The 21,318-nt window shown below is 37.7% G+C and overlaps 1 protein-coding gene across 3 annotated transcripts in view; it reads left to right on the forward strand.

Moving 5' to 3' along the window:
• COL14A1 (collagen type XIV alpha 1 chain) overlaps positions 1-21,318 on the forward strand; it is a 220,584-nt gene that overhangs the window by 136,905 nt on the left and 62,361 nt on the right. For all 3 annotated transcript variants that reach the window (XM_057734080.1, XM_057734079.1, XM_057734081.1), the window contains exons 32-35: positions 2,203-2,345; positions 6,077-6,186; positions 8,498-8,656; positions 18,649-18,726. In XM_057734080.1, the coding sequence (XP_057590063.1) occupies positions 2,203-2,345; positions 6,077-6,186; positions 8,498-8,656; positions 18,649-18,726 (490 nt within the window). The remainder of the gene's footprint in view (positions 1-2,202; positions 2,346-6,076; positions 6,187-8,497; positions 8,657-18,648; positions 18,727-21,318) is intronic.

The following is a 21,318-nucleotide window of genomic DNA, read 5'->3' on the forward strand; positions in this document are numbered from 1 at the left end:
TTGTTTGTTTTGTTTTTGTTTTATTTTTGGTTGCGCTGCGTGGCATGCAGGATCTTAGTTCCCTTACTAGGGATTGAACCCGCATCGCCTACGGTGGAAGCCCAGAGTCTTAACCACTGGACCACCACAGAAGTCCCCACTTCCCAAAATTTAGACCTACATGTTCAATTGCTTACTAGACATCTCTACTTGGATGTCTCGTAGGTATTTCACACTTCATAGGTTCAGTACCGCATCCCTGCTCCTCCCTCCAGCTTCACCTCTGACCTTTTTCATCTGAATGACAACCACATCTAATGAGTTCTTAGGCAAAGAAGCTGGACTCCTCTCTTTCTCTTAGGCCTCACATCAATCTACCAAGGAATCTCATTGTCTATTCCTTCTCACCTCCTCCGTTGTCATCACCCTGATATAAGCCACCATCATTTCTACATTATTTCTACACCCTACATTATTGCAGTAGCCTCCTCACTGGTCTTCCTGCTGCAACCCTTGCCTTCTTAGAGTCTGTTCCCCAAGCAGCAGTCAGAATGATTTTTTTTTTAATGTATAAATCAGATCATGTCCCTCCAGAATCTACCAGTGAGTCCTCATCTCGCTTGGAATAAAAGTCGAAGCTCTTGAATGGCCAAAAGGCTCTACATTATCTGGGTGGCTATTACCTCTTTGACTTAACCTCTTGTCTCTTTTAGTCTGTTCTCAAAATATACCAGGCACACGCCACTTTAGTATCTTTGCACTGGCTGGATGTCTTCATTTCCTGTGAGTTTTTCTTCAAATGAAGGTTTTCGCAGTGAACCTTTGCTCAAACGCAGTCTTCTCAATGAACCTTCTAAGTGAAGCCAATGCTGATGACTTTAATTAAAATTGCAAAATAATACATTCTAGCATTCCCAGTCCCCATTATGTGGCTCTTTTTGTTGTTTTTGATGGCTGTTCTTACCTTCTAATATACTGTATAATTTATCCTGCTCAAATTTAAGTGCTCCTACAGAGATTTCCTTGCCAGTTTGACTCACTGATATATCTTAAATGCCTGTTACCATATCTGGTACATAATAGGCTCTCAACAAGTATTGAATGAATGAATGAATGAATACATAGATATTTGATGTATGCAAATCAAACTTTCACTTTTAAATTTATGCTAAATTCCCACCTATTCACCAATTTGTCAATTTAATTAGTAAATATTATTAAAAGGTTGCATATCTAAAAGACTATATTTGTTGCTTGAGGGAAAAATTTTAAAGTATGTAAGTGATCCAGTTGATCGTTAGAGACGTGAGATGGTGTAGCAGGTTGGGTTCCCCAGGAAGCAGATCCAAAGATGGAGATTACTGTGCAGGAAGTTGATGAGGCTATGCTCTTCTGGAAGGGAACAGAAGGAAGTAGGATAGGGCAAAGAAGAGAAGTCAAGCTATGAAGCAGTCTCAGTAAAAGCCTCAGCTGACCCCCACACGAGAGTTCTTAGAATGGAGCTATCTCCTTCGGAATGAGAGGCTCTGATTCTTATATTCTCTCAAAGACCAGTCATTGAAAAGAGGCACCATGAAAATGTTGGCATGACCTCGGGGGAGGCCTCGCTCATCTGTCGAGGTGACTCCTGAGAGAGCTGGTCTCTGAGAGCTGTCTGTACACATCACTCCCAGAAGCAGGAGTGGGAGATTCTTAATTCTTAAAGGTGGATCCAGATGTTGCATCACAGCACACAGCACAGACAGGCGTGCAACTAACTACAACATGTGGTGGAAAGTGACGTCTTAAGTTTTCTGAAAGGAGTGTAGATAAACATTGTTTATAATACTAAAACTTGAAACTACTTAAATGTTTAATAAGAAGTGACCAGTCAGATAAATTATGGAATAGCTGAACAAGAGAAGGTTGTGCAGCTAGTAAATATCATGCTCTTAAAAATATTTAAGGGAATGTGAAGTGTGTAGTAAAAATAGTGCTAAGAAAAGAAAGGGGCAAAATTATCTAAATTGGACAAATACTTACAGACATTCTTTAAAGACTGTAGGGAAATGCAGGCCACCAAAAGAGTGATCATTTCTGAATGGGGCTCATGGTGATCTGTTATTTTCTTCTTTTCTGTTTTTTCACATCTTGTATAATGAAAGTGTATTTGCTTTTATAGTCATATAAATAACTTCTTGACGAGGGATACAATAAAATAGACTCTTTTGTTGCCATTTTCAGATATTTACATCCAGAAGGATTGCCCTCTGACTATACAATCAGTTTTCTCTTCCGGATTCTTCCTGATACCCCAGAGGAGCCATTTGCTGTTTGGGAGATTTTAAATAAAAATTCTGATCCATTGGTGGGAGTCATTTTAGATAGTAAGTGTATTTATTTATAAAACATTTGCACACACATATGAGTAATGCATATGTCATGTCATCTTGCCTGTCGTGTGTGTATTGTAGAGTAACTTACTTATTTTAAGCCATTTTGTAGATGCTAATATTGAACTAAATAATAGTTCATTCATTCATGTATCCACTTTCTTCCAACAAATATTCACTGAGTTCCTACGATGTGCCAGCACCAGGCTCTGGGATTCAGTAGTGAGCCAGGCTCTGGGATTCAGTAGTAAGCGAGGTGGAGAGACAATTCCTGAGGTGGGGAGACTGCAGGAGGACCAAAACTGATGTGGGGAGGAATCAGTGGGAGGGGTGGGATCAGAAGTCGCTTTTCCTATATGGATGTGATAAGTGTAAGATGCCTCTTTTGGGTTCTATGGATTCCAACATGCGTGTTGGGGCACGGGGGGTGAAGGGGAGGCTTCTCACACAACACCAAGAAATTCTTGGACACCAGCAGAGTATCTGAGAACTCAACTCCAGTCTGACACTATTTACCCAGAGGTAGCATCAGATTCCACAGGCTAAGGGCTCATTCCTATAAGACTGCCCTCCGTCCGCCCTCCGTTTCAGCCACCAGTGGCAAGCTCAGGCTGTTCCTGGCTATGAACTGGAGATTCCAGCAACCCCCTCCAAGTCAGGATGTCAACTGCAAGTGCAGGTTGTTACCTGTACTTCTGACTCACAGTCTATACATCAAAAGCTCCCACAAATTCTTCCTCAGGTTCGATGAATTTGCCAGCGTGGCTCACAGAACTCAGAGAAGCATTTGACTTTCTGGATCACCAGTTTATTATAATAGGATAGATCTCAGGAACAGCCAGATGGAAGAGATGCCTGGAGCAAGGCATGGGGAAGAGATGGGGAGCGTCCATGCCCTCTGCACCTGCACCACTCTCCCAGCACCTCCGTGTGTTCACCAACTCAGGAGCTCTCTCAACCTCATCCTTTTGGGTTTTCGTGGAGGCTTCATTACATAGGAATGCTTAATTAAGTCAATCAATCTACAACCCTTCTCCCCTCCCTAGAAGCTGAGGGTGGGAGGTGGGTACTGAAAGTTCCAACCCTCTCATCACATGATTGGTTCTCCTGGCGACCAGCCCGCATCCACAGGTTACCTAAGGGCTTTCCAAAATCCACCTTATTAACATAACAAAAGGCACATTTATTGCTCTTACCACAGGAAATTCCAAGAGTGTTAGGAGCTGTGAGGCAGGAACCATACACAAAAGCCAAGTATATATGAGAAATATATTTTGGTCATCTGAATAACAAATATGTATTTCTTTCTAAGTCACAATATTGCAGTGCCTCTTTCATATCCCAGAAAAAAGTCAGACTGGCAGCAGCATATTTGGGGAAGAATTCTGGGGTGGAGATATAAAATTGAAAGTTGTATATGTGTGATATATAAGCCCTGATACTGGGTGAGATCATCTAGAGAGTCATCTAGTGAGTGTAGAAAGAAAAGAGAATAATTGTGAAGAATGAGAAATTCCATTGTTTGGAGGTTGGAAAGTTGAGGAGGAGACAATGAAGGAATTGTCTTAACCTTTGCCCTTGGGTGTCATAAGTGATGATTACTTAAGAGAATTATCAAGTTTTGGGTTAATGTCCCTGAGTTTTCTAAGTATATTTTTAGTTTAGGGTTCCAGTCAAGCTGGGAACCAAAATTTGGTGGCTATTTTTGTATACTAACTCAAACATTGGATAACGAAAATATCTTAGGCTTGTTGTTACCAAGTGCAAGTTCGCTCTGCTCACTGCATGACAGACCAGTGAATCGGAAGACGAAGTGTTGAGGCAAGGAATAGTGACTTTATTTGGAAAGCCAGCAGATGGAGAAGATGGCAGATCAGTGTCTCAAAAAGATGCCAGTTTCTTTTATAGAACAGAGAAGGGGAGGAGGTGGAAGTAAAGTAAAAAGACCTCAAGTCTTGCAAATATCTCCTGGAATGGCCAGCCTCAGGGAGGAGACGTGTTAATTTCTTCTTTCTTGCGGCCATTCATAGGTGGACAGGGTCAGGATATTTCCCTGAACAAAGGCACTTTGGGTTTAACATTCAGGCAGAGGGGCAGTGTTCCCGGAGGCAGGCCATCATGTATAGACGGTATCCTTTTAGTGAACAAAAGCAACAGGAAGCAAAGGTTAAAGTGAAAGAAACAGATCCAACATGTAGTCATATGTTGTTTTTCCCTGTTATATTATTTCCAACTAGTGTTTTGACTTTTCAGTACATGGAAATAAATCAAAAACTAAACATTGTGAAAGCATTTTTGCATTGATATTGAAACTAAGGGAAAGCTGTAGATTAAAAAGGTGTAAGTTGCTAACTCTGTATACAACCAGGACTTGAAAACAAAACAATTTCTTGAAATGATTAATAATTACTTGCTCCTTTTGAAAGCAGAGTGAAAAATTTAATTGTACCCTGGGAATGAATTAGTGAGAAAAATATCCCTTTCTTTTTGTAATAAAATATTCCTTGTAACATGAAGTACTTGAGAGTAGGAAAGTTTTGCTTATTTGTTTGTTCATAATAAAAGACATTGAAATATCACTATTTTGGGGCAGTATAAGTTACATGTCCTGGGAAAATTGGTTGCTTCAGTGCTTAAATAAGGCAAAGAGTCTGGTTTTTATTTCTTAAGATTTTGTTACCGAATTAGCACAATTAATTTTGTTACCCTGCTCAGGCCCTAGCCTGGTCCAGGCTCTCTGCCTTCGTGGGGGAGGGTTCTTTTTCTGTTGGGGATTTAAGTAGGTGACTAGCAAAACCGAAGCTGAGATTTACACATCACAAGCTTTATTCAGTGACCAAAGAAAGAAGAAGAGGGAACAAAGTTCACAGATCAACTTCTCACCCACCTGGGGAGAGAGATTTAATTTTAAAGAGTAAAGACAAAGAGAGGAGGAGTGAGGCTACTGGTGGGGAGGCATATGCATTAGTCTACCAGGGAAGGGGCAGGGCTTTTCCCAACAGAGTGGGGTCCCACCCCCTTTTTATCATTTTTTTTTTTTTTTTTGGTCCTTAATAAGTAGGTGTGTGATTTAATATGCTAATGTAATAAAATCAATGTATAATGAAACTCAAAGTCTATTGGAGGTCAGACTTATCACCATCTGGTCCCAGCTGGGTCCATCTGTTTTTTTTATTGCTTTTGGGGTTTTTTTGTTATTGTTGTTTTGTTTGCTTGCTTGTCTGTTTTTGTAGCTTCCTTTCTTATCTCTGGACCAAAAATTTATGTTCACTCCTGCTAAAGGTGGGAGGTTGGCAGGTTTTGAGCAAGGACATTCCTGCCATAGGTAGAGGTTGGAAGGTTGTTGGGTTTTAAGCAAAGATCTGGAGCAGCTCTGGCAACAGTTTGATTAACTTCATTCCTTCTTTTTGCCTGCTTCTACTTCCAACTTCAGACAGGCATCTCCCAAAAGGGCGATGGGGATGAGGGACTAGGCAGGGAGGTGCAGGGGAAGAGCTTGTGTTGGGGTCCTTGCCTTGTGGTCATCACTACATGGTTAAGTCAGTTAATCTGGCCAATTGAAAGGCTGGGGCAACCCAAGGACTGTAGGTCATCTCCTTACCCACTCATCACTTTGTCCTAAACATAGCCTCAGAACAAAGGTTACATTATTTTGAGTTGACTTTTTAAAAAATTACCCATTTTAATACTTTCTAAAATGTTTTTGTTTTCCTTTGTTTGGTTAGATGGTGGGAAAACCCTAACATATTTCAACTATGACTATACTGGGGATTTTCAAACAGTTACTTTTGAAGGACCCGAAATTAGGAAAATTTTCTATGGAAGCTTTCACAAGGTGAGTAATGCCTTTTATACATATATTTTTATGCTGTTTGCTGTGTGCCAAGCAACAGAAGATATGAAGAAAAAATCCACGCAGCTTTGGATCTCATTTTTCAACTGAATTAAGAATTACCTGTGAAGCTTGTTAACAGTGCCCAGAGATTCTGATTTGGTAGTTCTGGGGTGGAACCCTACATTTTTATCCCATATCCCAAGAGGTATTGATTGTGTTCCAAGGAAAACATTTTCCTTTACACTTCTAGGTTCTTCTGGCTAGTCTAAGAATTAAATTGACATGAGATTGATTAATGGTGAAAACTCAAACAAAAGTTTTTTGTTTTTTGTTTTTTTAAATCTTGAGTCTTTTTTTTTTTTTTTAGGCTGCGTTGGGTCTCCGTTGCTGTGCTCAGGCTTTCTCTAGTTGTGGCAAGTGGGGGCTGTAGGTGCAGGTTGCAGTGTACGGGCTCTAGAGCTCAGGCTCAGTAGTTGTGGCACACGGGCTTGGTTGCTCCACGGCATGTGGGATCTTCCCGGCGCAGGGATTGAACCTGTGTCTCCTACATTGGCAGGCAGATTCTTTTTTTTTTTTTTTTTGGGGGGTACACCAGGTTCAATCAACTGTTTTTATACACATATCCCCATATTCCCTCCCTTCCTTGACGTGGCAGGCAGATTCTTAACCACTGTGCCACCAGGGAAGTCATCAAACAAAAGTTTAATAACATATATACATGGGAGAGACACAGGAAAACTGAGAAAGTCACCAAAATAGCCCAAACCGTCAACTTAAATAGCATCTTAAGCTAAAGACAAAAGAGGATTTTATGGGTAGTGGTTTGAGACCTCAGAGGAAAGGAAGGCAATGCACATGGAGATGGAAAAGCAAATGTTTGGTAAATAAGTATTTGCTGGGTCTTGCAGTGACAATGGGATGCAGATTTTCCCCCACCACACCTAGCCCATATTCTTTGCAGATATCTCTGGTGACAGCTCTGTTCTGGGAATAGGCCCTCTGTCTAAATTCTTTTATGCAGTTAAAAGGAAGGTCAAAGTTGCTTTCTGAGTCTTTTGGGCTTTGATTGCTTTCATCTTGAAATAACCCACATACCAAAGAGATATTTTGGGATGGCAAATTTTGGTCCCCTACCATAGAAGTGGTCCAGGTTCCTACTTTGAAGAACCATGTAGTAGAGGGTACTGTATTATTAAGCAGATAGTTGTTAATTTGCTACATTATGTGTGATGTAGGAAGGATTGCTGGTCTACCTGGCCACCAATATAGATAAATACCAGCAGCCAAATTATGTTGTAATATGAAGACAGATTGCACTGAGACTTACTGAGACTTTTATAGATTTACAGACAACCCATCACTGCCATCATATAAGTTACCCTGAGGAAGCGGATAAAACCTGACCTTAGTTGTTCTTATTTTAACCTGGCCCTTGTGATAGAACTCTGTTCCTTCACATTTCACATTTCTGAAACACTTCGTTTTGGTGATCACTGGAGTAGACATACTTCCTTCCAAACTATACTGTTTCCTTTGTGTTTAGTGAATAATCCCACTGATTGGTGCGGTGTTACGTAATGCAACACCAAGAGTGGTTGAGAGCAGGGCTTTTACTAAGTGGTACTGCAAAAAGCCTTGCCTCTTAACCATGCCTTTCTTGTCCTGTCAGAGGGAGGGATGGGATGCAAAGCAGTCTTCATCTTGGCTTCTGTCTCCTGATGTAGAGTGTGGTCAGATTTTATCTAATCTACACAACTTTGCTACTTTCCGGGGTTTTGAATACCGTAACCATATAAGAACAATTGCATAACAAAATTCTGACTCTTCTTGCATAAGAAAAGTTGCACAAAAATCTTTTTTTTTTCTGGTTTAATAGGACTGTACAACCAGAAGTACAAGGTTTCTTAAAAACACATGAGATGCAGATGATTTATTAGTTCATGGTTCAAAAGAGTCTTATTAGCATTTCTTTGGAATTATTGTCATTTATTTAGCAACTTCCTCTAGACATGATTCTTTTCTTGGTTAGGCAGAGTCAGTCACAAAGTAGTCAAGAAATATTACAGGAGAAATGAAAAGCATGTGAGATTTCATTAGTGTTTAATAAAAAACAAAACATAGAGATGGTACCTGAATGTGGGACAGTCATGAAAGTGGTAAAAGTAGAATGCTTCTCCTTAAGCAAAATGCATAGTGACAGAATTCCTTCTCTTCTCTTGCATACTTTTTTGGTGATGAGTCATGCAATTATGTAAATTTGGTTGATATTTTCTCCTGCTTCTTAACTTCTAAAACATCTTTACTTTTCCAGCTACACATTATTGTCAGCAAGACTTTGGCCAAAGTGGTTATTGACTGCAAGCAAGTGGGTGAGAAAGCAATAAATGCATCATCTAATATCACATCAGATGGTGTCGAAGTCCTAGGGAGAATGGTTAGATCAAGAGGACCAAATGGAAACTCTGCACCAGTAAGTGGAAAAATAAGTCAATCTGTATTATTTTTAAAGAAAAAAAATCCTCTTAAAATATAATTATCTATTTTCCAGGGGAAAACTTTGGTGAAGGGACAGATGGAGGGAGGGATGGATGAATGACAGATTGATTAATGGATAAAAAAATAGATAAAGGCTTCTCCAAATGAATTACAATAGGAATGTTCAACGCTCTCATAGTATGCTTCTGCTATATTATAAGGAGAATGCTCCAGGAATTAGACTAGTTTGTTTTCTAAATGGATTTTTAAATTCAAATAGTAAAATATTCATATTTTAAAATTCAAATAAAATATTGTGGCACAGTGTTCACTGCAGCACTATTTACAGTAGCCAGGACATGGAAGCAACCTAAATGCCCATCAACAGATGAGTGGGTAAAGAAGATGTAGCACATATATATGATGGAATATTACTCAGCCCTAAAAAGGAATGAAATTGAGTTATGTGTAGTGAGGGGGATGGACCTAGAGTCTGTCATGAAGAGTGAAGTAAGCCAGAAAGAGAAAAACAAATACCACATGCTAATGCATATATATGGAATCTAAAACAATGGTACTGATGAACCCAGTGACAGGGCAAGAATAAAGATGCAAATGTAGAGAACGGACTTGAGGATAAAGAGGGGTGGCGAAGGGGAAGCTGGGACAAAGTGAGAGAGTAGCATTAACATATATACACCACCAAATGTAAAATAGATAGCTAGTGGGAAGCTGCTGCATAACACAGGGAGATCAACTCGATGATGGGTGATGACCTAGAGGGGTGGGATAGGGAGGGTGGGAAGGAGTCGCAGGAGGGAGGGGATATGGGGATATATGTATAAATACAGCTGATTCACTTTGATGTACAGCAGAAACTGGCCCAACAGTGTAAAGCAGTTCTATTCCAATAAAGAGCTTAAAAATTAAAAAATAAATAAATAAAATAAAATAAGAAATAAAAATCTAAAAAAAATATTGTGGCATAAAAGGTTTGTTAATGACAATCAAAACTGTAAATGAACCGCATTTATATAAGCAGATACAAATCCATTTAAAATATGTTATTATTGTACACAGGAAATTGACATGAGCCTCTCATTTGGGTTAGATTTGGGCATTTTAAAACTAGATTCTTGCTGTTGCTAGTGTAAAGTTAACCCTTTGATCATTAATAGTTATTTAAATAACAAATAATTCTAAGATAGATTTTTCATCATACAGCATGGAGTTTCAGACCAGGAGACTTCAAATTGGCAAAGAAATTACATTCCCTTCAGTTACTGTCTGCAAAAAGGAGCAGTGTACACAAGCTTTTCTTTTAACACCACACATTCACAACTAATTAGCAACAGTCTCTAATTTGAGTCATTCTATAATTAGAACCAATTAGCCTGGAGGGAATTTTTTTCTTGTAAGTCAGTCCAAATATTCAGATCTACACTTCTCTTCTGTGTAACAGCATAATCAGGTTAATTATGATTCACTCTTACTGTCTTGTGCTTTCAGAGACCTGTAGAATTAGCCAGCTATATGGAATTTTAGAAAGACCTGGTGATTCTCTAAGTCTTTTTAAGCTGAAATCAGTTAGTACAAATGAAATCTTCTAGTATATCGAATAAATGTATATAATTAAAACACAACCATGCTGATTGAACAGGAGAGGGAACGTGGAGTAGAAAGTGCTCCCACCCTCCAATGGTCCCAAAGGGAGCTTTGAGGAACACAGTTCTAATTCCTCTGCTCTAGTATAACCCACTTACTTTATACACCAGGAAATAGTCCAAGAGTGGTAGAGGGATGTACTTTGGGACCCTTTGCTATTTCATGGTATTTCTCTTTGTGGTGACAATAGAAATGAAATCCTTGTGCACAATAGGGGAACACTGATGCTTTCAGATCTTCATAGATGTGTGCTAATTAGTTTAACACTTAGCTTTGAAGTATCTTTAAAAGTACTTTTGTTTCTTCTTTGCTTTGGAGAACTATGCATTAGATGTTTGAAAAGAGGGAATATAACAGCTGTGGAGGGCTCTAGTGTTTTCAGTTGTGGTAAGAGACTTTTGAGAATGTTTACATGATATTGAGGAGTTGTCTTCTCTTAATTTGTGGTATTCCATGTGGATTAAGAAACATATCAGCTTCTGCTTCAGGGAAGATACTTCTATGATAGCACACTCCAGAATTTATAAGCCTCCAGAATGGGCAAACTATGGATACCTTGTGTGGATAAATGGATGTGTATAGATGGATGCTTACATGGTTGAATGAATAGACTAATTTAAAAAAAAGAAACAATTCCAGGTATACGAGATTATGGCCCATATCACTTAGTACTATTATTATTTTTAAAGCTCTTTATTGGAATATAATTGCTTTACACTCTTGTGCCAGTTTTTGAGGTACACCAAAGTGAATCAGCTGTATTTAGACATATAGCCCCATATCCCCTCCCTCCCTCGACTCCCTCCCACCCTCCCTGTCCTGGCCCTCTAAGGCATCACCCATCATCGAGTTGATCTCCCTGTGTTATGCAGCAACTTCCCACTAGCTATCTATTTGACAATTGATAGTGTATCTATGTCTATGCTACTCTCTCACTTCGTCCCAGCTTCCCCTTCGCCCCGCCCAACCCCGTGTCCTCCAGTCCATTCTCTGCATCTGCATCCTTATTCTTGCCCTGTCACTGGGTTCATCAGTACCTTTTTTTTTTTTTTTTTTTAGATTCCGTATATATGAGTTAGCATACAATATTTGTTTTTCTCTTTCTGGCTTACTTCACTCTGTATGATATTATTATTTTTAATTAATTTATTTATTTATTGGCTGAGTTGGGTCTTTGTTGCTGCACATGGACTTTCTCTAGTTGCGGCGAGTGGGGGCTACTCTTCGTTGCAGTGCGCCAGCTTCTCATTGTGGTGGCTTCTTTTGTTGTGGAGCACGGGCTCTAGGCTTGTGGGCTTCAGTAGTTGTGGCCCGTGGGCTCAATAGTTGTGGTTTGTGGTCTCTAGAGTGCAGGCTCAGTAGTTGCGGTGCACAGGCTTATTTGCTCCATGGCATGTGGGATTTTCCTGGACCAGGATTCACACCTGTGTCCTCTGCATTGGCAGGCGGATTCTTAACCACTGCGCCACTAGGGAAGCCTCTATTATTATTTTTTTTATTTGAGACATAATGCATATAAAATCTCTGACACTTAGTAGGCATTCAGTGAAGAGCAGCTATTATTAGTGAAGGATATCAGCAATACCTTTTCCATCTCACCTTTTCTAAACCTCTAGTATTTGCTTAACCCTTAATTAATTATAGTCATATATTATTTTCTTGCTCTTTCATATATCTGCATTTCACCTCTCTAGCCAGATATAAATCCCTCAAAATAGAAATCATGTCATGGTCTTCATTTGCAACTGCCCCCTTTTACCCTACATCACAGTATCTAATAAAGTCATATGAACAGAGTACATTATCAAGAAACACTTTATAGGAATTAAACAGAAAGTCATCTATTTGAATTGTATCATGGCTTTTCTTAAAATGTTTTGTGTATATCATATTCCACATGTGGTACTGACAACAGTCCACTAATATACATCATGCCATCTCCTGATTATAATTTTTACTTTACAACTAAAGTTTTATAATTAGTTACAAATTAATTGTATTTCAAATTACACTCTGCAGTAATTTTACTCCGAATCTGTGACCAATTAAATATTAAAGAATTTATTTCTGAAAGCAAAAATGACTGTGGGTTTCAGGCCTACCGGTGATAAGTCTTTACTTTTGACCATGAAAGAAAAGCAATTAAACAGAGCACCCTCTGTGGTAACTTCCACCCAGTAGTAGACAAAGGAGAATTTATAGACGTTAATCATTAAAGAGTTCTTTGTAAGCCTAGTAGGAAAAAAATTGTGGCTTTCGCTAGACTCTAGAAGTCTACAAAGGATTACTAAATAGATTTTCAGTCTACCCACTTATTGAGGAATTTGATTATGTTGAAATGGATGATATTAGATTAGATCTCAAGAATGTGATTGAAAGCTCACTTGATTTTGGGGGTTATTGTTTCAGTGCAAGGCAAGAGAGAAGCTTTAGTCTTCAGTTCTCAGATTAGAAATCACAGATTGCTAACATAATCTTGAAATACGTATGTACTCTAATACCCAGTAAAAGGGAATATGTATATGTACAAGTTTTGGGTCATTCCAGGAGAAGTAATTATCATCTAAGAAAGATTCGTAGTTTATAGGTCAGCATTCCTTGGCAAATTCAGCAATGATTCAAAAAATGCCAGGTGATGGAAAAACTAAATTTTCACTCTTTAAAGACTATAGTCTTTTTAAACCAAAGTTGAGTGGAGGAGAGATTGATGAATTTAGAGATACAGTAACTACTGTACTGAAATTATTCATATTTGAAATAAAAACAACTTGCGTTCAGCGATGCAAGATTTTACAGGCAGCAGAATCCCTAGTGGGACTAAACTAATAAGCAGGCTTAATTTAGCTGTCAAAACACATGTGGGAAGATACTTAACAACTGTGCTTCTTCTTCCAATCTTCTTTCTCCTAAGAAGTTTCTTCTACCTTTTCTGATACTTAATGAAATTATCATGCTGCCAATCAGAGATGATTCAAGAGAAGTTTTAAGATTCCAGCATTGATGATGTTTCTTAGTGTCTTTTCTCCACCTTTTCAAATCTAACATTTAATTATCCAATTGACATTTTTTATAGTCCTCTGATGTGTAAAGACAAATACAAATTATGTTATGGAGTTTTTAGTAATTTTATTTACTGAGTTAAAGCTTTCATGTAGGAATCAATAGTAGACCAGTGTTTTTAAATTGCAAGGAAATGGTTGTGTTTCCATTGGATTTTATCTTTTAATCCTTAAAATTATGATAGTGGCTAATATTTATTGCCTACTATGGACTAGGCAGTGTGAACATTTCTGAGATTATCTCGTTTAATCCTGTAATAACTCTAGGAAGAGATACTTATTATTATCCCCATTTTATAGATGCAGAAACTGAGACTTGAATAAGTTAGGGAGGAATCCCCTTTCAAAAGTGAGGAAAGTAAGATATGAGATTTTATCTGAGTTGCATGCGGTTACCCACTTTCCATCCTGAGCTCTTTTCCATTGAATCAGGTTGATTATGATAGAACTCAAGGCAGAGGAAGGAATCTGGTCTGTAACAGTGACCATATGCCCTGTCTATTCACTGGCAAGTTCAAAAACTCACCATTATTTGAATTACAATCTTAAAATAAACATAATTAGAATGTTCCCCCGAGCATGTCTACATCTGAACATTCTAATTACTACCAATAACTACAACAGCTGTTCATTTTCATCTCCTAATTGAATAGTGCCATCATGGTTTTCCTTAAATTCAGTAAGTTGATTGAGAACAAGTAAAAATACCCTTTTCAATAGCTGACAAGTGATAAATGCTTAATAAATCTTAGTTTGGAGGTGGAGTCAATGAGTTACACACCAAATTCAAAGGCCTCGGTCCTCAGGACTCTTTCTCCTATGTTCTCAGTTAATGTAAAGCTCTTTAAATATTTGTATAAGTTCAGGTACAGCTTGACTTCAAATTATAATCTTAAAAATGTTATGCTCGAAAAAAGTCAGAAAATGAAATCTGGTACTGAGTGGAAAGTTGAGCCAGGGGTACATTTTAATTTCCATTCACAGATCACAGTGACTCAACTGCCAAGAAATATTTTAATCTTATTTTCATGCTAACATTTGACCCCAAATGACTTGCCTTTTGTGCTACACCCAGACAAAAATGTCCAATAATAAAAAATGAGCATTTGTAATTGTCTAAGTATTCCCTTGAAAGAGATGATTAAAAAGTGGAAGTGGGAGGGTTTTGGGTTTTCTTTTTTTTTGCACAGATATAATTTTTCATAATGTTCAGTTAGTTACAAAGGAAAAAAGTTGCAAAAGTAAAAAGGCTCTGCCTCTTAGTTGCTTGAAGTATGATTTATTTTGAACCATATTGTCTTGCATTTTTTAGGCACTCAAATATAAGATCTTTTGACACATCATCTCTATAACGTTTCCTCCATAATCTGTATAAATGTGTGTATAATTGCTTCTGGAATAAAAGCCAGATTTTTAAAAATCAATCCCCAAAAATGTGCCTTAGAAAAGAAGTCTCTAAATAAAGGCTGAGGAATCTAAACTATTACGAATGCAAAACAATTATGAATAAATTTGTTGTACTCACACAAAAAAGGCTGCTGACTTCATCTAACTTGAAAAAGAAAAGACAGCCCACAAGCATTCTTCAAATGATAGTATTGGCCTCATTCAGCACTTAGTAGGTATTCGACCTCTTGAATAAATGAAATGACTCATAAGAATCTCAGTAATTCAGTAGGGCAAAAGAAGTTTAGCAAAGGTTTGTATGGAGACATTATACTGCTATAGGTGATTGGGTAGTGAATGTTTATTTGAAAAACTTCACGAAAGCCTGGTGTATCCTGGGGCTAGTGAAAGGCCTTTGCTTTAAATAAATCTTTCCATTCACCAAAATGTGTTCACACTGAGGGCTCTATTCAGAAATGGAAAATTTCTTAATGGATGAATGACAGAATTAACTGAATCTATCTAATGCTGTCATAATGGAACCCATTTAATAAATGCCCCCAGACAAATAGCATTGTAAAGTTAGGCTGTGGTATTTACATTTTAAACATGAGACTAATGATCTGTTCACTGCAGAATAAACCACCAGAAAATGATGTGTGCTGTTCAAATCCCAACCAGAATTCAGCTTTCAACATGTGCTTCAATTACTTAGGCTTTTTCGTCCCAGGTCCTAATTTACAGAATGGGGTTGATGTTTCTATTATCATACCTTATAGTGGTGACTGAAAGATGAAATGATATAGGCAAAGTCCTTAGCGTGGTGTCTGACACATAGTTTTTCAACAAATGTTTGCTGCTGTTGTTATTTGCTAAGATTTTTCTCAACCAAAATATTAAACAGGTGTGATTATTGTGAACACAAACTACTGTTATATTTCTGCATTCAATTATTGCATCACTTTCATTTTGATTCTACTCTTTTGGCCTCTGTATTAGATACTCCTGCAGCTTAAAGATCATCTATAAAAAGGCTTTTGTACATGTTGCATTAAAATAATATTTATTATTTATGACTGTATTTCAGGAACTGTTGTAAATATTTCCCTTTATGAGTTCATTTTATTATTGTGGCTACTATTGTTATTCTAATGAATAACTATTGAATAGCTACTGTTATACTGATTTTACAGATGAGGAAAATTGAGACTCCAACACATTAAATAATTTGTTTAAAATGACTTAGCTTGTGAGTGAATTACACCCAGGCATTCTAGATCCACAGCCTCCTAATCCTTATGCTCCTTGAAATATCTTTGTTGTTCTACAAAGTAAGCCAGAAAGAGAAAGACAAACACCGTATGCTAACTCATATATACGGAATCTAAAAAACTGGTACTGATGAACCCAGTGACAGGGCAAGAATAAGGATGCAGATGCAGAGAATGGACTGGAGGACATGGGGTTGGGGGGGGGGCGAAGGGGAAGCTGGGACGAAGTGAGAGAGTAGCATAGACATAGATACACTATCAATTGTCAAATACATAGCTAGTGGGAAGTTGCTGTATAACAAAGGGAGATCAACTCGATGATGGGTGATGCCTTAGAGGGCCAGGACAGGGAGGGTGGGAGGGAGTCGCGAGGGAGGGGATATGGGGCTATATGTCTAAATACAGCTGGTTCACTTTGGTGTACCTCAAAAACTGGCACAAGAGTGTAAAGCAATTCTGTTCCAATAAAGAGCTTTAAAAAAATTATCAAAAAAAAAATAAATAAATAATAAAATCTGATTATAATGCAAAAAAAAATCTTTGTTGCTCTTGTTTATGAAAATTAGCATCCATGTTCTTTAAAAAATCCTTTAATTAAAAAAAATCCTTTAATTTTAAAAACCTAATTTTTTAATGATCGTAATTTTGTTGTATGGTTGCCCTGAACACACTTAAATATCATACCCTTTCAGGGAAAAAAACATTTTTAATATGGAAGAAAAAAGAGTAGTAAGCCATGCACTTATTTCTTCAAACAACACAATGGTTTTCTACTGAAAAGAGAAAATATGGTGTCTTGATTTATGGATCTGCTTTCAAAATTTGTGTTATTTTATTAATCTTGCGAAGCTCACTTGGGGAAAGATGTTTACAGCAAGGCATGGTTCTTCCTGGGTGTACCAAGAGAAAGCCTGACTTCGTTTTCTTTACTGTCAGATAGGGCAGGCTCTCTTGTGAGGCTGGATGCATTGTCAGTAACTATTTCAGTCACACCAACTACTTGAGTATCCTACTCTTCATCCAGGGGACCCTTGATGGGGATAAGAGAAAGTAAGGCACCAAGAGTTTCAGCTTATGCTGAAAACCACCACTTGCTGAAGGAAAGTTACAGATTTAAAATGAAAAGAATTTCATCATTCTCCCAGCTCTGTAATTGATGACACTTTTTTCTTTTTTTCTTTTTTAAATGGAAGTATAGTTGATTTATAATGTGTTTCAGGTGTATAGCAAAGTGATTCAATTATAGATAATTATAATATATTCTTTTTCAGATTCTTTTCCATTATATATTATTATAAGATATTGAATATAGTAGCCTGTCCTATACAGTAGGTCCTTGTTATGTTTTGTTTTATTTATTTATTTCTTTGGCTGCGTTGGGTCTTCGTCACAGTGCACAGGCTTCTCACTGTGTTGGCTTCTCTTGTTGCGGAGCATGGGCTCTAGGCTCTCGGGCTTCAGTAGTTGCAGCATGTGGGCTCAGTAGTTGTGGTGCACGGGCTTAGTTGCTCCACGGCATGTGGGATCTTCCCAGACCAGGGAATCGAACCTGTGTCCTCTGCATTGGCAGGCGGATTCTTAACCACTGTGCTACCAGAGAAGTCCCAGTAGGTCCTTGTTGTTTATCTTTTTTATATATAGTAGTATCTGTTAATCCCAAACTCCTGACAATACTCAATATTTGAAAATAATATAGGAAGAAATATAGTATTAGAAATGGTTCGGTCATGAAGCTAGTGTGAGCCCTTAATGATGTTATAATGATATTCCTAAATATTTCAAAATATACATTAAGTTGTTGCCAATGTACATGAGTAGAACAAGACTGTCTAAGTATTTATGGTGTGATCCATGGCTTAAATAGAAATGCACTTGGCACAGGTTCTCACAATGCCATATGTGAATCTGTCACAACACTTACCACATTGTAAACAGTATTTATGTGTCTGTCTCTTACTCCCTATAAATTTTTTGAGAGCAGAACTCTGGTTTTGTTCATTTTCATATCCTAAAGGTCCACATGGTATCTGGCTTGCATTATGCACTACAGAAAAAGTGGCCAAATGTATGCATGAATGACGGGAGTCAGAATTAGTTCAACGAGGCTTCATGAATACCTACAATATGCCACATGTTATGAAAGGGGGCACAAAGATGAATAAGTGGTTCTGTGTCCTTTGATGAACTCCCAGTCTGAGGGAAAAATATAAATAATTGTACTGGATGGTAGGAGATATGCTATAAAAGACATATGGAGTGTTGTGGGATTACCCAGGCACTTGGAGTAACTGATGGGCAGTACAAGGAAGATGTCAACAGAGGTGCTAAACTTTTTTAGGTAGAGATGGGAGGAGGAATTGTGATAAATAAGGGAGTTTGGATGGCAGGTGGAGTAATTACTGACAAAAATCTTAAATCACTGTGTGTTTGAGGAACAAAATTAGATTGATATTGTTGGAATGACTTTTTAATTTGTTCACTATAATATTATGTTGTAAATGTACTGGTGTTCTATTATGTAATATAAACTATGAAATCATTATAATTATAAAAACAAGGTATCTATATAGCTTTTATTGAAGGACAATTTTCTTTTTAAATTGCAGTTCCAGTTACAGATGTTTGATATTGTTTGTTCCACATCATGGGCCAATAACGACCAATGCTGTGAACTTCCTGGCCTGGTAAGAATTCTTCTTTCATTATTTGGTCTGTTCTTTACCGCAGTTTTCTAAAGTTATATTTAATTCTCCCTGAAAATGAAAGGCTATTTCACAAAACTCATGTCACAGATAACTCATTGTGATGATGTTGATGAAAATTGGAAAGAGGTTAAGAAGGAGGCATGTCTGGAATCAGTAGGACACTGCCGCACACAGTGGGAACTGCACCACTCCACGGGGGCCATTTACAGAGTCCAGATGTTCCCCAGTTTCACGGTTTATGAAGCCTTTAGTATCACAATATTTTTTTTCATGGCACTCCCGAGCCAAAAGAAATAATTCTATATATGAAGTCCAAACATCTTGGTTAGTCTTTAACCACTCAGAAGCTGTATGAAAAAATAACATACATAAATAGAAATTTTAAAATGATATACTTATTTTTAAATAACCACAACTACTTACTAATGGGATGTGTGCCTGTTGAGAATGGAGAGTTGCTCATATCTTGGAATCCGATCAGACATCACGCCCTCACTTCTTTTTCCACATTGATTTTCCCCGTGGTACTTGCTTTCCTTCATAGCAACTGCTGAAAACCTAGATTTGCAAAATATATATCATCAAAAATAGTGTTTCAAAATCTAGTGTTGAAACTGTGAACTACCTTGAGCTAGTTGTGTATATGAAGTCCAATGGGTACTGAATTTTGCTGTTTCTTTTGATTTTTCTTTTTTAAAAAACACTCAGAGTGCCCCTGTAAGTTTGCTGTACCACTCCAGGCCATCTTTCCACACAGTTTGGGAATCATAGTTATAATCTATATAACCTATACAAGGCTGCTAGAAAAATAAGCTTTTTCTCATTATTAATAGCAAGTGTAATTCACTGGGGGGTGGGGTTACCTGTATATATAAAAACAGATTGTTCACATCTAAGGATCTTTAGGGCCAGTGAATTGAAATGTTGACCCTGTTATCGTTGGACAGGAGTCACATCTTAAGAATTCAAGCTGGAGAATGGGTGTGGGGAAGACTTCATCAAGTCTGCAAGACTTGCTTTTTTAAGACCTTACACCAGATCACGTCATCTATTGCACGCAGTAAATTCATGGTGACTATGTTTGAGAAGGAAGTAACTTTTTTTCTTCATCAAAATAAGTTTCCATGAAACTATGGTGAGGAATTAAATCAGAGACTCTGTGGTGTTATGCTTAAGGGCAGGTTGATTGTAAATTGTAAAGGGAAACACTCAGAATCTTATGCTGAATCAAGCAAAATGTGATCACCGCATCTCCTAGGAAGGACCCAGCCCTTCTCAGAGCTTTTCTTTTCATTTCTATCACTGAGGATACGTAGATCCCATGGTAGAAAGACATGGATGGAGATACGGTGAACAGCAATGGCAAAACCATTCCTAGAGGCCGCTGTCAGCCTAATTGGGGGAATCTTTCAGGATACTTAAGTTTGTATTCATTCTAGCTGCCCAAGATATCAGGCCAGATATGTTAGCAGGATTTTGTTTTTTTTCTCCTGTAATGAGCTGAAACTTTTGACTATTGTCCAACATTTAGAGAAAAGCATTTAAAGGCTCTTTGCTCAACATTTTTTGGGTTTCTGTTATGAATATTTCAGAGCCTGAGATGATTTTTATCTTGATAATTTAATTATCTTCTGTGCTCTATTCAGCTCTTACATTACATTTCCCTAAGGTCTTAGGAAATGAAGCTCACTTTCTCTCTATCCAAAGGGACTGATGAACCCTTTGACGTCCTGTAGTTTCTTATCCCAGGACAGGCTTCTTTTTGGCTGCTACTCCAAATGGGATATTCAAAAATCGTTCAATAGCCCTTAGCAGGTGCTCTGTCTTTCTCTACACTCCAGTAACTCATTTAGGTATATGCAGCCTGACATTCGTAGTCTATCTCATAGTGTCACCCGATAGCAGAATTCTCCAAGGGGAAATGACCTCCTGTCCCAAAGCTTTTGATTGGTGCTGTGATGTTTTTCTTACTCTCAGTCACAGAATGTGAGCAGTAGTTAAAATTGTTACGGGGAATCGATGGTGTGTTTAAGCACTGTTTTTGTGTTCTTTTGGTTCTTTGTTTTCGTGTAGATGCAGTTGTTTTGATGCACTATTCCACCAAGTTTTCTTTTATCCTTTGAAACGGAAAAAAATGTTGTAACACTAATAAAGTTTTCAGGACTTTTAGTTCATAGAGTACTACTTCTTCAACTGAATTAAATAGTAACCAGAATCTTTTTTTTTTTAATTTGCACCTACTTATGCCTTTCTTTCTTCACCTGGATTCCCAAGCTGGTTTTATCAACATTCTTTGATAATGATGATGACCGGTGCCTCACTAGACACCCATTCGTTTTTTTCTTTTTTTAATAATTTTACTGAGATACAGTTAACATACAATAAACTGTATATATTTAGAGTGTACAATTTGGTATTTTTTTCCTTTTTAGTAATGTATATATGGCAATCTCAATCTCCCAATTCATTTCCTCCCAACCCTCCCCACTTTCCCCACTTGGTGTCCATATGTTTGTTCTCTGCATCTGTGTCTCTATTTCTGCCTTGCAAACTGGTCAATTTGTACCATTT

This window comes from Hippopotamus amphibius, chromosome 5 (genome assembly GCF_030028045.1).
Source record: "Hippopotamus amphibius kiboko isolate mHipAmp2 chromosome 5, mHipAmp2.hap2, whole genome shotgun sequence".
Classification (NCBI taxonomy): Eukaryota; Metazoa; Chordata; class Mammalia; order Artiodactyla; family Hippopotamidae; genus Hippopotamus; species Hippopotamus amphibius.